This window comes from Melitaea cinxia, chromosome 29, assembly GCF_905220565.1.
Source record: "Melitaea cinxia chromosome 29, ilMelCinx1.1, whole genome shotgun sequence".
Classification (NCBI taxonomy): Eukaryota; Metazoa; Arthropoda; class Insecta; order Lepidoptera; family Nymphalidae; genus Melitaea; species Melitaea cinxia.
In genome coordinates this window covers 3,934,122-3,950,469 of record NC_059422.1, presented here as the reverse complement: position 1 = coordinate 3,950,469, position 16,348 = coordinate 3,934,122, and the positions used below count along the sequence as shown (strand labels likewise).

The following is a 16,348-nucleotide window of genomic DNA, read 5'->3' as shown; positions in this document are numbered from 1 at the left end:
CCCGCCCCGTCCGACTGCGACACCAACTGCGCCTGCCGCTGGCGCTAGGTAACTGTCCCGTGCCGCCGGCGGACCGACCGGTGTGTGCTCCACTCTCGACCCGTCCGACTGCGACACCAACTGCGCCTGCCGCTGGCGCTAGGTAACTGTCCCGTGTCGCCGGCGGACCGACCGGTGTGTGCTCCACTCTCGACCCGTCCGACTGCGACACCAACTGCGCCTGCCGCTGGCGCTAGGTAACTGTCCCGTGCCGCCGGCGGACCGACCGGTGTGTGCTCCACTCCCGCCCCGTCCGACTGCGACACCAACTGCGCCTGCCGCTGGCGCTAGGTAACTGTCCCGTGCCGCCGGCGGACCGACCGGTGTGTGCTCCACTCTCGACCCGTCCGACTGCGACACCAACTGCGCCTGCCGCTGGCGCTAGGTAACTGTCCCGTGCCGCCGGCGGACCGACCGGTGTGTGCTCCACTCCCGCCCCGTCCGACTGCGACACCAACTGCGCCTGCCGCTGGCGCTAGGTAACTGTCCCGTGCCGCCGGCGGACCGACCGGTGTGTGCTCCACTCTCGACCCGTCCGACTGCGACACCAACTGCGCCTGCCGCTGGCGCTAGGTAACTGTCCCGTGCCGCCGGCGGACCGACCGGTGTGTGCTCCACTCTCGACCCGTCCGACTGCGACACCAGTTGCGCCTGCCGCTGGCGCTAGGTAACTGTCCCGTGCCGCCGGCGGACCGACCGGTGTGTGCTCCACTCTCGACCCGTCCGACTGCGACACCAACTGCGCCTGCCGCTGGCGCTAGGTAACTGTCCCGTGCCGCCGGCGGACCGACCGGTGTGTGCTCCACTCTCGACCCGTCCGACTGCGACACCAGCTGCGCCTGCCGCTGGCGCTAGGTAACTGTCCCGTGCCGCCGGCGGACCGACCGGTGTGTGCTCCACTCTCGACCCGTCCGACTGCGACACCAGCTGCGCCTGCCGCTGGCGCTAGGTAACTGTCCCGTGCCGCCGGCGGACCGACCGGTGTGTGCTCCACTCTCGACCCGTCCGACTGCGACACCAACTGCGCCTGCCGCTGGCGCTAGGTAACTGTCCCGTGCCGCCGGCGGACCGACCGGTGTGTGCTCCACTCTCGACCCGTCCGACTGCGACACCAACTGCGCCTGCCGCTGGCGCTAGGTAACTGTCCCGTGCCGCCGGCGGACCGACCGGTGTGTGCTCCACTCTCGACCCGTCCGACTGCGACACCAACTGCGCCTGCCGCTGGCGCTAGGTAACTGTCCCGTGCCGCCGGCGGACCGACCGGTGTGTGCTCCACTCTCGACCCGTCCGACTGCGACACCAACTGCGCCTGCCGCTGGCGCTAGGTAACTGTCCCGTGCCGCCGGCGGACCGACCGGTGTGTGCTCCACTCCCGCCCCGTCCGACTGCGACACCAACTGCGCCTGCCGCTGGCGCTAGGTAACTGTCCCGTGCCGCCGGCGGACCGACCGGTGTGTGCTCCACTCTCGACCCGTCCGACTGCGACACCAACTGCGCCTGCCGCTGGCGCTAGGTAACTGTCCCGTGCCGCCGGCGGACCGACCGGTGTGTGCTCCACTCCCGCCCCGTCCGACTGCGACACCAACTGCGCCTGCCGCTGGCGCTAGGTAACTGTCCCGTGCCGCCGGCGGACCGACCGGTGTGTGCTCCACTCTCGACCCGTCCGACTGCGACACCAGCTGCGCCTGCCGCTGGCGCTAGGTAACTGTCCCGTGCCGCCGGCGGACCGACCGGTGTGTACTCCACTCTCGACCCATCCGACTGCGACACCCAGCTGCGCCTGCCGCGGGCCTTTATAAACAAAACATCATTACTGCTATAAAAGAGGTATAATATACTTTATATGAAAACTTAAAGGAATCTTAATCCTTTACATATAGTCTGTTCAACGAGAAGAGATACCAAATGTAAACAAAGCCCATCATTTTTTCGTAGCGACGACGGAACAAACAAAATATAGTCTATCTCTTTCTATCTTGTTTGTTTGCTATCTGCTGCACGTCTCTCTGCAAGGTCGAACGATATTTTAGCTGGCCTTGAAAACAATCGGACCGCGTACGGCCCTTTGAATTTGAATTATTTATTTTTATTTCATTTCGTGTCCTGAAGCGCTCGGGCGATTTTTTATATTTTGATAATTATTATTTAAGAAGTATCAAATTTTAAATACATAATTATATTTAATTAATTATATTTAATTCAGTAATTACAAAATATAAATATAATTTACATTTAAAATTTTTGTGGAAGTAAAAAAAAGGTTACAAAATCCTGCATAGTTGAATGACCTCGCATTTGGTTTGTTTACATTTGGTATCTCGGCTCGTTGAACGCACTATAGTATGTATAATGTTCTATGTGACTATATTGAGTTTGAGCCAGTAATAATGTGTTTGTTTACAGGCTGGAAGCGCACGACGCTGATCAAGGGCCTATCACGAAGCTGTCAGCTGAAGGGCGACGTGAGCTACTCGCCGCCCGCCCCCCATCAACATCTCGTTATACGCTCTGCGCAGGAATTACAGGCCGTAAGTATACAACTACTATTAATCTCCTATACTTCTAATAGAACAGAGAATGAGAAACAGTTTATACGATAGTGTTACGTGGTAACGTCACAAAGAAACATTGATGAAAACTGCATACTTTTATGAATTGAATTGAATTATTATCACTGAATTGAATTATTATAAATGAAGTGCTAGCTCTGACGCGCGACGCGAGAAGAGATAAATGTGTCACCAGCTAACGCGTGGGCCGCTCTCGTCTGCACGCTCAGGCTCGGGCGGAACGTGACACGCTCGTGCGTGCTGCCATTTTTATCGATTTATAAGACATTATCACGTCAAAGGTCTAATATAAAATATTAAAATTATATATGTAGCTTGCAAGAGCATGTCGAGTGAGTCTTCATTATTTACAACCGTTGGTCGGTTGCATCGGAATGCATTTTTGACGTGACAACGTCTATTGTCGTCGTGCACGTCTAATCAATGAACGCCGGCGGCATGCACGAAAAAGTATAACTCATTGTAGCGTTAAGCTCATTCTCCCGTTACGCTCAATTATAGTCGCTTAGTGACAGTATATGTTCTCGATTGGCCTATACGTCCGAGGAGATGTTTTGTTATGACCAACCACCAAACTGACCAACTTTGCAGACAATTTTTATCTTCATTTTTATGTTTTTACAAAAACCGCCATTTTTAACATACTACCAGTTCATATCACAGTATCGTGATCAGATAATATGTGTGTGTTCCAGTTCCTGGAAGCGAACCCCAGTCCGGCGTTGTCTCGCGATAACTTCAGTTTCAGTGCACGCGCCTTGCTGGGAGATTTCCTCCAGCCCGCTCCCGACGGTTCAGAGCCGTTGTTGCTAGCCGAGGCCGACGTCACGCGCCGGTTAGTCACCCATAACCTGACACGTATTAAGCTCCCGTCCTCAACCTCCACACTTCCAATTAGCCGAACGTAGCACTCGTAGTAGTGGCTTAGCTTTCGATATTACAAGAGAGAAGCGTATATAATGTAGCTGTTGGCTAAGACCGACGTTACAGGATGGTCACTCACCTCTTATCAATGTGTAACGCTCGTAGCTATTGTAGCACTACGCATTGACCACACTGGTATATCATTATACTGTGTTAAGTTTGTGGATTATTTTTGATCTAAAAATTTGTATCATAAAATATTAAACATTTTAGTTCACAAAGTAATATGCTGAAAATTCTATATGGGGTGTTAATGGGAGACTTACATAGACACATACTTTTTTTACTTTTACGGTCTCTAGAAACACTTTAATTTTTACGGGACGTACCGCGATCGACTGAGGATCAGTCACCCGTGACCATGACGTCTGCAACGCTGCTGAAATGTCTGAAGATTCAGAATGAAAATCTCCTAAAACTAAATAGTTTGTGTATACAATTTATGAATAAAAAAAAATCTTTTTTAGGATTGTCATAATAAATAAAGTAACACGCGTGCGGTCGCGGGGTCGATCCGCTCACGACAAACATTTTTATAGGTCATACAGATCTTTGTCATGGTCTGCGTGTTTGTACTCGTGCGAAGCGAAATAATACTGCTTTCAAACAGTCGTGTTCCCGTCGGTGAGTAAGGTGACCAGATCTCGGGGGTCGGGGGGGGGGGGGGTCGGCAGCGCCTGCGATGCGCCTGGTGTCTGGTGTATAAGCTGCGGCGTCGCCTTCCACCCGGTGGGGGGGGGGGTTGCCGTACGTGCCGTGTGCCGCAGGCTGGAGGAGGCGCGCGCGCTGGCGGCGCTGGGCGGGCGGCCCACGCCGCCGCCGCTGGAGCGCCGCATGGAGCTGGCGCGGCGCCAGCAGGCCGCGCGCGACGCGCGCCGCGACGCCGGCCCGCGCCCGCGCGACCAGGTCAGCGCCGCGTCCCTTAACACGCTCAGTGGACTGGCGGGGGGTAGTGGGCTAGCACTCTCTCAGATCCGGTATGGTATCGCGGACGTGCGTGTCCTACTGTAGCCGCTACCCGTTTGTGGACAGTTCGTTTGTAGGACATTAGTGTTATACTAAAGAATAAATGTGACTAACCCGTTGCCACAGTTCGTAGTGGCCCTGATTTATTCACATATATAGATATATTCTATAACAAAAGCTTTATGTTGCTTACCATAGACACAGACAACCGAGTGTCTTTAATCGAAATTTAACGATTCATATGCATATTAATTAACACCAAGCATTACAGATTAGATTAATCATGCTGTCATAATTGTATGTATAAGGATTTACTATTGATTAAATATCGAATAATTATCACAGTTGTTTTCATATAAAAACTCAACATTTTATTTAAAATAAGGCACGAAATAGCAGAAAATATCCTGCTCAGCAATAAATCTGCAAGGTGTTGCAGCATCTAAAGGATATTGTAAATGCTCCATCAGATGGTCCATACACTTGTTTACAGACCAGATCATATAAAATAAAAGTAATAAAAAACGATGGTATAAAAAAATCATATAATAGCTTTAATGTAAATCCATCTGTAACAGGCCCGTCTAGTCAGAGAGTTGGAACGCACAGAGAAAGCCGAGCTCGTCAAACGTGAAAAGGAGGCCAGGAGTCAACAGTTGCTGGAGGTACGTGTGTGTTGGGTTCGTCCGTTTAGCTGTGTCATAGTAAATAGCTGGTACCCATATTATAGGGATGATGTACTGGGAAATAATGGAAACTTTGGGCAAAGGTTCTAATGTGCCGAAATAGAAAAAAAAAACAAAACTATGATGGAAGTTGACATTAAAATGTTTTACTTAAAATTACTTTTCCTTCATGGAGAAAGAGGCCTACGCCCAGCAGTAAAATGTTCCAGGCTGAATCGAGAACGTTAAAAATTACTTAATCTGTTGTACGTAAATAGTACGAGGATAGTCTTTTTAGTTGTGTTCTTTTGTATTTTTCTGTACATTGATTAATTTCCATGCTTTTTATCTGTCATGGAATATAACCTTCTTTTAAATCGATATGTAGTCTTTTTCTGTCTATATCATTTTTCTTTATTGTATTTCATTTTCTTCTTACTAAGATTATCTTATAGGATTAATGAAAGTTTTTACTCGTGTTGAGTGTCTCGAACCCTCTATTTTACTTAATGTATTGAATTTAATATATATGTATATTTTAGTGTCATATCTACTTGTGTCTATAATGTGGGGACTAATTTATTATCTTTATTCATGTTTTATTTTTAAATACATGTGCTTGTGTTTGTTTTATTTTTATTATCAATTTGACGCTTGGCAACATTGTGCTCACACGTATTTCGTAGTATTATTTTTTCAAAAGCAAAAATGGACTTTGTTGTCTTCGAAACAAAGTTGAAAATCTAACGGTCACTTTTTGCTTTTCGTAGATAGAACTCTTAGCTTCTTATCTAGTAGATTTGTGTGTTTGACGGTAGTTGTAAATTATTTTCTATACTGTCTAAGTGTTTACCTTCTGGGGTCTATTTTGTCTAACACGAAAAAAATTGACAATGTTGTCAAGAAATCCAATTGATAATAAAAACGATAACGATATTGAAAGAATTAACGAAAAGAAATTCGAAACAGCAAATCAACAAGAATCGATCGCAGCTCACCATCGAGGCTTTACCAACGCCAAAAATAAACGATGAATGGAAAATTCCAGAAATCTTAATGGGACCAGCCACGAAACCCAACAAAGATAGGACGATGCCACAAATAAGCCTATCTCTGATACCGGTCAGTGGTCTCAAGGAAAACATGCCGATAAAAACTATGACCTTAGATCAAAATTGGAAAGAAGAGACCGAGGAATACAATGCGTTGGACAAAATGAAAGATTTCGCTGAAAAAGCCGCTTTCGACTTACCCAAGAGACCGAACGACAAATATTTCGATTTCACACTAACAAAGACCCCGGACAAAAGAAAAGCGCCCGACAAAGAGAACAATCTAGAGAAACTAATCGAATCGTATTCGAGAATAACTGAATTTATAAACGGTTGCGATTGGTCTAAACTGCAGGGCGACAAGAAAACTGACGATCCAAAAAGTCTAGAACAGAAATATTTAGACGCCAAAAACGAATTTATGTCACAAAACCTTATGTTGATGCCGAACGACAATCAGAAAACTGTCCAAAACGTCATCGACTTGAGCGAAGATGATGAATCAGATATTATATCGAAAAAGTTAAACAAAGGGGTAGTTAGTGTGGGGAAAGACGGGGCGTTGTCGATATCGGTACAACCCTTCGGAAAGGACGTTACTAGTCCGGTACGTTGGATAATATAACTAGGGTCTTTCTGTCTGTGGCACTAACACTGGTGACGTAATCTAAGTGGCGTATTAACACATTAACAGGAAAAAATAACTTGGCTTTGATGGTCGATAACATTTCTGTTCTTCTCTTGTGTTCTGTATAGAAGAATAGATGGAAATTTTATGCTTCCACGCGTTCTTTCACTATCCTGTTTTGCACGCTTATGTACTTACAATTTGTACGTTTTTTTCATATTTTATTTTTTATATATCTTCAAATTATTGTTGATAGCAAACTCTTGACTAACAATAAACATTCATGATAATGTATTTATATTTTAAATTACTATTTGGCGATTTTATACCACACTGATATGGTTCAATAAGAAAATTTAAAAATAAATACAATGCATACTTTTTGACATAATCATTATAGTTATATATGGGTAAACTGGTAGAGATCTCCTTGAGAGATAAGTTCGCCCTTGCCAACTGCCATTGTACTAATATTTTTGTACATGTCTTTTGAGTGCAATAAAGAATATATATATCATTTCAAAAGCACACAATTATTTTACTTATGATTTTTTTTTATTTAAATTTTGTTTCATGTTTGCTGTTATATAATTTGCTCTACCGCTTTCGATGTTGTTTTGGCTATGTGAAGGCTAAAAGGAGGAAACAAGAAGAGTTAGAGAAACAGAAGATCGAGGACCAAGCCAAGAGGCAGCAGGTTAGTTTAGCTTTAGCCAATAGTCATTATATATTTTAGTTTGTTCTGGAAGTGATTACAAAATATTTAGAACAATATTGTAGTTAACTTTTAGAACACATTTTTGGTATAAAAAAATACAACAAAACACAATAACAATACCCAGAAAGCGTCAAACATCTGTTCGACCTATATAAATATTTGTCATTTGCTGGAATCAAAAACGCGAGTCTGTTTACGTTGCCTTCGTGCCAATATGTCGTATATTTCATTTTGATGTTTTCTAACGTAAACATAATTTTTAAATTAAAACCGAGAACGTTGAGAATCCTTCAAACAAACAAACAAAAATAATTTCTATCATTTCTAACCGACTTCAAAAAAAGAAAGAGGTTACTCAATTCGACCGCATATATATTGATATATATATATTATAGAAACCAGGATCTCATGATGGGATCGAGGGAAACTCTCGAAAATCCGCATAACTTTTATCTGGGTGTACCGATTTTGTGATGATTTATAAGTTTAATCGAAAGCCGATGTTTATCATGTGGTCACATTTAAATTTCATCGAGATCTGATTTCAACTTTTGGAGTAATCTTTGATAATACGTATTCACTTGACTATTTTTTCGTCTACCTACGTTTTATTACTTGTCGATATAATTGAAATCGCTTTTTCTTCGTTTGCCTGCAAACACAATTATAATTTATTAATATCGACATAATAACTATGCGGATATTCTCGTACATAAAAATAAAAATAAAATAAAATAATGCGTCTTCATTTTACCAAAACCTGTGAAACGACTGAAAGAAGAATATTAAATACTCTATAACATCAGGAAGCAAAATCATAGAAGAATAATGTTTTGATATCTTTGTTACAGGAAAGAGAATTGAAAAGACAACAGGCTATGCTTCTAAAAGAACAGGTATGGAGTTTTTGAATAACACTGATTTTTGTTGTTTGTTTTTGTGTAAAATACACGTTTCATTCACGTGTGAATATTATGTTACTAAATGTAATATTATGATTTATATTGTTAGTATTAGTTATATAATAGTTTTTATGTAATGGTATTAAATATTTTTATATTGGTAATAATCGAAAAAGAATGCAGAAAAAAAAAATTAAAGATTAAGAATTAGTCGAAAAAACAATTAACTTTTAATTTTATCTTTTGATTGACCTGAATATTTTTTTTTCTAATATTTTTAATTATTTAATACCATTTAATAATTGTGTGTGTGTGTGTTTTATTATATTGAAATTATTATTTATATTATATTTTGAACTATATTCTATTTTTCCAAACGGGAATACGCGTCGCTGCCACAGCAAAAGTATATAACGGAGGTAAATAACATAGTAAGGAGATTTTGATATCTTTTTATTCTTCCCTTATGCTTTGTTCTGTTCTCTTATTTACTTCTTTTATTATATTTTAAAGCATGGCTTTTTTGTTTAATGCTATTGAGTTTATTAGTTTTGTGTAAATTGTTAATATACCCCTATATTGCTATATTGTTCAATTTCAATTTTAATATTTTGTTGTCTAATTTTACATTTATTTTTAATCTGACTTAACCAATTAAAATGATTTAAGCCTTATAATAAAATTAAAAAATATGTTCTTCTTATTTACTCGGATGTAAGAAGCTATTTTTCGTTTACTCCTTAATACATGATTTAAGGCCCACTGTATAAAAAAAAACGTGTGCTTTAGACCACACCACTGAAGTAATACTTTTTCATAATAGGCCTGCATGGTGTCTTAGAAGTACGAAACGTAACTGGCTATGAGAGAAAGAGAGAAAGAAAATGTGTGCGAACCTATCTCTTGTTCGGTACGCGTCGCCCGATCACACTTTTCGTAACGATGTGAAATGGCGACGTCACCTGCTTGAGAGTGACATTATACCTCGCAACCTCCCTTGTGAGATAATTATAAATATATTTTTAAATGTAACGCTAATCGTTTGTCTAAAGTAGACTCAAGTAGCGTGCCGGAGCTTAACACAAACGCGTTTTTTATATTGTTTCTGTTTAACTTAATTTTCAGTTTTTTCTAACTAACATATTAGTTATTAATATGTTTGCAAGCATGAGAAGTTGTAGAAGCACTAACCAATTTTTAACATTAATTTTAATAATACTCTATTGTAAATCTACAAGTAGTATTGAAAATAAAACATAATAAATAAGTAAAATTACAAAGTTAAAACATTATTAAGACTGTAACTAAAAACTATTGTACAATAATCGAAATTGATACTCAAATTTGAATAATAATTCATATTTACTGAAACCTACAATTAAGATGCATATTATTTGTCCGTACTATAAATAAGATTTGGTAAGGCCTTAGATAATCGGGCGCCGATTTATGGGGTTTTGGGGGGGGGGGGGGGGGGGGGGGTTTAACCACTCCCACCGTGTGAAACCTTATGGTAACGGAGATATCATGGTTAAAGTTTTGAGGCTCGAATTGTGTTATTTAGAGCTATCACAACACCTTAGGGACAGGCCACTTCACGCCACCCCCTAAACCCCATAAATCGCCGCCCGATTATCTATAGCATAGCCTAACATTTCTATAAAGGTATAAAAAAAATTAAGAGACCCATAAGATAATCAACATATAAGATAGTAGAATTAAAAGAAGTTATCTTTATTAGGAACGCGAAAGGCGACGCCAGCATACGACGTTCATCCGTCAATTAGATTCTAGAAGACGATGGGAGGAAAGAGAAAGAAGAAAGCACCAGAACCTTCTAGACCGATTGCTTGTTAAGGAGAAGAAATTGCAACAGAGACGGAAAGAGATGGAGTTGCTAGCTGAAATACGGTAAGATGGTTTTTTCAAATATTTTGCTAATATTCAAGTTCATTGTTTTTTTATATATATATAATTGAATAGCGTTAGCAAATTTAATATGATTAAAATGGATATTGTCTATTATTATAACTGTCTATTTTTAATCTCTTATCATTCTTGTGTTATTAAATGTTATTATTACCTACATTTGTAGTTTATTAGCGCTTCTTGATTAATTAAATCCTCTTAAAATTAATGTTTGAAAGGTTTATTTCAACTGCTCAATTTGGACGATGTTCTAATTTACTTTAACCTCTTTTTGCTTCTTTTCTGTGTACATTTATTAAATTAAAGTATTTCTTCCTCAAAAATATTGGTATTGAAGATTATATCGCTATGTCTTCTTGCAGACGACCCCAAGAAGATTCCTCTTTATCGGATCAGAAACCGCTACCGACGCTAAACAGAATACCAGGTCTTAAGATATCAGGGCAGGCGATGGCAGATCTCTTGCAAGTGTACGAGTTCCTGCACAACTTTGGACAAGCTCTTGGATTTGGTGAGAAATATAGTTTTTTATAGAATTCGTAAATGCTAGAAGAATAGGTTCAGTAAGTAACCGCTGAATTTGTTGCTGATTCTTCTCTGCAGAATCTACATTTCGAATTGCAATATTTCATGAAAAATACTTCAAATCTAAAATGTAACGTATTTTTATACACTCCACCCAAATTATTATTATTATTATTTTTGTATTAATTTATTTAAAAAGTCTAATTACCAATTTTATTGCAGATTATTCTTAACAAACTAATGAAAGATATTGCTTTTGTTCACAGTAGTAGAAAATCTACCGTCCCTTAACACCTTACAACTGGGTTTGATACCCAATTGTAATCAAGAGGCTGAGGACGAATTGCTCAGTATACTATCGGCACTTCTTGTTATAGCAATCGGTGAGTAGAACTTACTGTTGCATATACTGTAATCAAAGACCATTAAGTACCAACATTCAAAACTAAAAATGTAGCATTCAATATTTTTCTCGTCAGAACTATCTTATATTACTTATATGTCACCCTTTTGAGCTATTGCGTATATGGACCAGAAAAAATTGCATACATTCAACGTAACATCGTAAATTTCAAAGATTTAAAATATATAGAATGTCCGACTTCTAACTCCGTTCCTTAAAATGGTGGGTTCTGTAGGTGTATAGATCACGTTCCGCTTAAGAAAATAACTAGCACCGGTTTTTTTTTTTGTTTAAATAGACGAGCTACTTTGATAGATTCGGTTCGCATGATACCTTTCGTGAGTGCGAAAGTACGGCTATAATTTACAGTAAAAAATATTCTACAAGAAAAAGGATAATCTGAATGTTCTGGAGTTGTATGCGGCAGTTAGTATTAATATTTTATTTTATCGACGTTTTTTAGGGCTAAGAAAAATGCCATTGAACGGTTATGCGGAAGTACATTGCCAGAGTAGCTCATATAATAAGGTAAAGTTTAAGAAAGAGCTAGAATTGCTTCTACGTGTAGATCGTAATCTATAAAACCCCCCCCCCCCCCCCCCCCGCTTAAAGGAACGTCGTTAGGTGTAGAACAATCTATATATTAAACGTTAAAGCAATCAGCAGTGATTAACATTACATTTAAAGGTATCGAATAATCCTAACTTTAAGATCCTTCGAGATAAAGAGGTCCAGATATATATTTGATCAAAGTGTATAGGCAATTATAGTGACAAACAAATATATATATATATATATATATATATATATATATATATATACAAAATAATTTTTTATGTCATCAACTTGTAAATTTTTCTTACACAACGTTAACGAATTACATCGTTATAAAATCGATGTATGTCGAAAGAGATGTAAAGACGTATAAATTACGCTACCCGACGTGGCGTACCCGGCACTCGTCTATTTCAAACGCAACGTAGAGACGTATAAACTCAGCTGCCCCCACTCACTCGTCCCTCGCGCGTGTCCCCAGAGGAGCCGGGCATCCCGCACCCCGGGCGCCACACCACGCTGCTGGGGCACGCGCTGCGCCTGGCCGAGCCCGCGCCGCACACGCTCAGCGAGGTGCTGCGCATCTACCTGTACGCGCAGGCCACGGCCGAGGTCAAGGCGCTCACCGGTACGTGCACCACACCGCACCACACTATACTATACTACACACACCACACTACACTACACGCCTGGCCGAGCCCGCGCCGCACACGCTCAGCGAGGTGCTGCGCATCTACCTGTACGCGCAGGCCACGGCCGAGGTCAAGGCGCTCACCGGTACGTGCACCACACCGCACCACACTATACTATACTACACACACCACACTACACTACACGCCTGGCCGAGCCCGCGCCGCACACGCTCAGCGAGGTGCTGCGCATCTACCTGTACGCGCAGGCCACGGCCGAGGTCAAGGCGCTCACCGGTACGTGCACCACACCGCACCACACTATACTATACTACACACACCACACTACACTACACGCCTGGCCGAGCCCGCGCCGCACACGCTCAGCGAGGTGCTGCGCATCTACCTGTACGCGCAGGCCACGGCCGAGGTCAAGGCGCTCACCGGTACGTGCACCACACCGCACCACACTATACTATACTACACACACCACACTACACTACACGCCTGGCCGAGCCCGCGCCGCACACGCTCAGCGAGGTGCTGCGCATCTACCTGTACGCGCAGGCCACGGCCGAGGTCAAGGCGCTCACCGGTACGTGCACCACACCGCACCACACTATACTATACTACACACACCACACTACACTACACGCCTGGCCGAGCCCGCGCCGCACACGCTCAGCGAGGTGCTGCGCATCTACCTGTACGCGCAGGCCACGGCCGAGGTCAAGGCGCTCACCGGTACGTGCACCACACCGCACCACACTATACTATACTACACACACCACACTACACTACACGCCTGGCCGAGCCCGCGCCGCACACGCTCAGCGAGGTGCTGCGCATCTACCTGTACGCGCAGGCCACGGCCGAGGTCAAGGCGCTCACCGGTACGTGCACCACACCGCACCACACTATACTATACTACACACACCACACTACACTACACGCCTGGCCGAGCCCGCGCCGCACACGCTCAGCGAGGTGCTGCGCATCTACCTGTACGCGCAGGCCACGGCCGAGGTCAAGGCGCTCACCGGTACGTGCACCACACCGCACCACACTATACTATACTACACACACCACACTACACTACACGCCTGGCCGAGCCCGCGCCGCACACGCTCAGCGAGGTGCTGCGCATCTACCTGTACGCGCAGGCCACGGCCGAGGTCAAGGCGCTCACCGGTACGTGCACCACACCGCACCACACTATACTATACTACACACACCACACTACACTACACGCCTGGCCGAGCCCGCGCCGCACACGCTCAGCGAGGTGCTGCGCATCTACCTGTACGCGCAGGCCACGGCCGAGGTCAAGGCGCTCACCGGTACGTGCACCACACCGCACCACACTATACTATACTACACACACCACACTACACTACACGCCTGGCCGAGCCCGCGCCGCACACGCTCAGCGAGGTGCTGCGCATCTACCTGTACGCGCAGGCCACGGCCGAGGTCAAGGCGCTCACCGGTACGTGCACCACACCGCACCACACTATACTATACTACACACACCACACTACACTACACGCCTGGCCGAGCCCGCGCCGCACACGCTCAGCGAGGTGCTGCGCATCTACCTGTACGCGCAGGCCACGGCCGAGGTCAAGGCGCTCACCGGTACGTGCACCACACCGCACCACACTATACTATACTACACACACCACACTACACTACACGCCTGGCCGAGCCCGCGCCGCACACGCTCAGCGAGGTGCTGCGCATCTACCTGTACGCGCAGGCCACGGCCGAGGTCAAGGCGCTCACCGGTACGTGCACCACACCGCACCACACTATACTATACTACACACACCACACTACACTACACGCCTGGCCGAGCCCGCGCCGCACACGCTCAGCGAGGTGCTGCGCATCTACCTGTACGCGCAGGCCACGGCCGAGGTCAAGGCGCTCACCGGTACGTGCACCACACCGCACCACACTATACTATACTACACACACCACACTACACTACACGCCTGGCCGAGCCCGCGCCGCACACGCTCAGCGAGGTGCTGCGCATCTACCTGTACGCGCAGGCCACGGCCGAGGTCAAGGCGCTCACCGGTACGTGCACCACACCGCACCACACTATACTATACTACACACACCACACTACACTACACGCCTGGCCGAGCCCGCGCCGCACACGCTCAGCGAGGTGCTGCGCATCTACCTGTACGCGCAGGCCACGGCCGAGGTCAAGGCGCTCACCGGTACGTGCACCACACCGCACCACACTATACTATACTACACACACCACACTACACTACACGCCTGGCCGAGCCCGCGCCGCACACGCTCAGCGAGGTGCTGCGCATCTACCTGTACGCGCAGGCCACGGCCGAGGTCAAGGCGCTCACCGGTACGTGCACCACACCGCACCACACTATACTATACTACACACACCACACTACACTACACGCCTGGCCGAGCCCGCGCCGCACACGCTCAGCGAGGTGCTGCGCATCTACCTGTACGCGCAGGCCACGGCCGAGGTCAAGGCGCTCACCGGTACGTGCACCACACCGCACCACACTATACTATACTACACACACCACACTACACTACACGCCTGGCCGAGCCCGCGCCGCACACGCTCAGCGAGGTGCTGCGCATCTACCTGTACGCGCAGGCCACGGCCGAGGTCAAGGCGCTCACCGGTACGTGCACCACACCGCACCACACTATACTATACTACACACACCACACTACACTACACGCCTGGCCGAGCCCGCGCCGCACACGCTCAGCGAGGTGCTGCGCATCTACCTGTACGCGCAGGCCACGGCCGAGGTCAAGGCGCTCACCGGTACGTGCACCACACCGCACCGCACCACACTACACTACACATTGCCTTACACTACACACTACATTACACTAAAATACGCTACATTACACTACCCTACCCTACCCTACGCTACACTACATTACATGACATTACACCACTACACTATATTTCACAACACATACACTACATTTCACTACGCTACACTAAACTACACTACAATACGTTACAATACACTACATTACGCTACACTACACTACACTACGCTACTCTACACTACGCTACTCTACACTACGCTACTCTACACTACACTACGCTACTCTACAATACGCTACGCTACATTACACTACAACAATACGCTACAATACACTTGGCTACACACACTACACTACGCTACACTACACTACACCACACTACGCTACACTACACTACACCACACTACGCTACACTACACTTCGTTACACTACACTACACACACTACATTACACTACACATGGCTACACTACGCTGCACTACTCTATACTGCAATAAACTACACTATTCTACTCTACAATACATTATAATATTCTACTTTGCTACACTCACTGCTACTCACACTGGTCGCTTCATTTATCTGTGTTGGCGACTTATACTTTCTTTATTATTGCTAACTATACCTCACAATTACCTCCCACCTCCCAGGACTGACGGTGGAACGCGAGCGTGACCGGCGCGTGGCTGACCATCACCAGAGTGACGCGGAGATGCAGACCGCGTGCGCCAATTCCAAGAACGCGATATACTACGAGCACCTTCACAGCAACGCTACTTACAAGCTGTCGGGTGAGATAACCTTCCTTCTTAACTAAAGAGTATTTTGGTGAGTAGAGGGTCCGCTGGTTCTTGACTTCGTGAATGAAACAACTGTTGATACAACAGTAAACATTTTTTTATATAATTAGGTGGGCAAACAAATGTACGGCTCACCTGATAGTAAGCGATTACCTTAGGCTAACCTGAGATACGTCAGAAGTAGATATGGTAAGTGCGTTGTCGTC

General features: G+C 45.1%; 1 protein-coding gene across 1 annotated transcript in view; it reads left to right on the top strand.

The window, feature by feature from the left end:
• Positions 1-16,348, top strand: part of LOC123667743 (bromodomain adjacent to zinc finger domain protein 2B-like) — a 114,212-nt gene that overhangs the window by 68,577 nt on the left and 29,287 nt on the right. Inside the window, exons 19-31 of the mRNA XM_045601583.1 lie at positions 2,443-2,567; positions 3,305-3,444; positions 4,301-4,439; positions 5,078-5,164; positions 6,134-6,823; positions 7,476-7,541; positions 8,414-8,458; positions 8,866-8,883; positions 10,206-10,375; positions 10,756-10,904; positions 11,185-11,301; positions 12,358-12,504; positions 15,993-16,133. Of these exons, the coding sequence (XP_045457539.1) occupies positions 2,443-2,567; positions 3,305-3,444; positions 4,301-4,439; positions 5,078-5,164; positions 6,134-6,823; positions 7,476-7,541; positions 8,414-8,458; positions 8,866-8,883; positions 10,206-10,375; positions 10,756-10,904; positions 11,185-11,301; positions 12,358-12,504; positions 15,993-16,133 (2,034 nt within the window). The remainder of the gene's footprint in view (positions 1-2,442; positions 2,568-3,304; positions 3,445-4,300; positions 4,440-5,077; positions 5,165-6,133; positions 6,824-7,475; positions 7,542-8,413; positions 8,459-8,865; positions 8,884-10,205; positions 10,376-10,755; positions 10,905-11,184; positions 11,302-12,357; positions 12,505-15,992; positions 16,134-16,348) is intronic.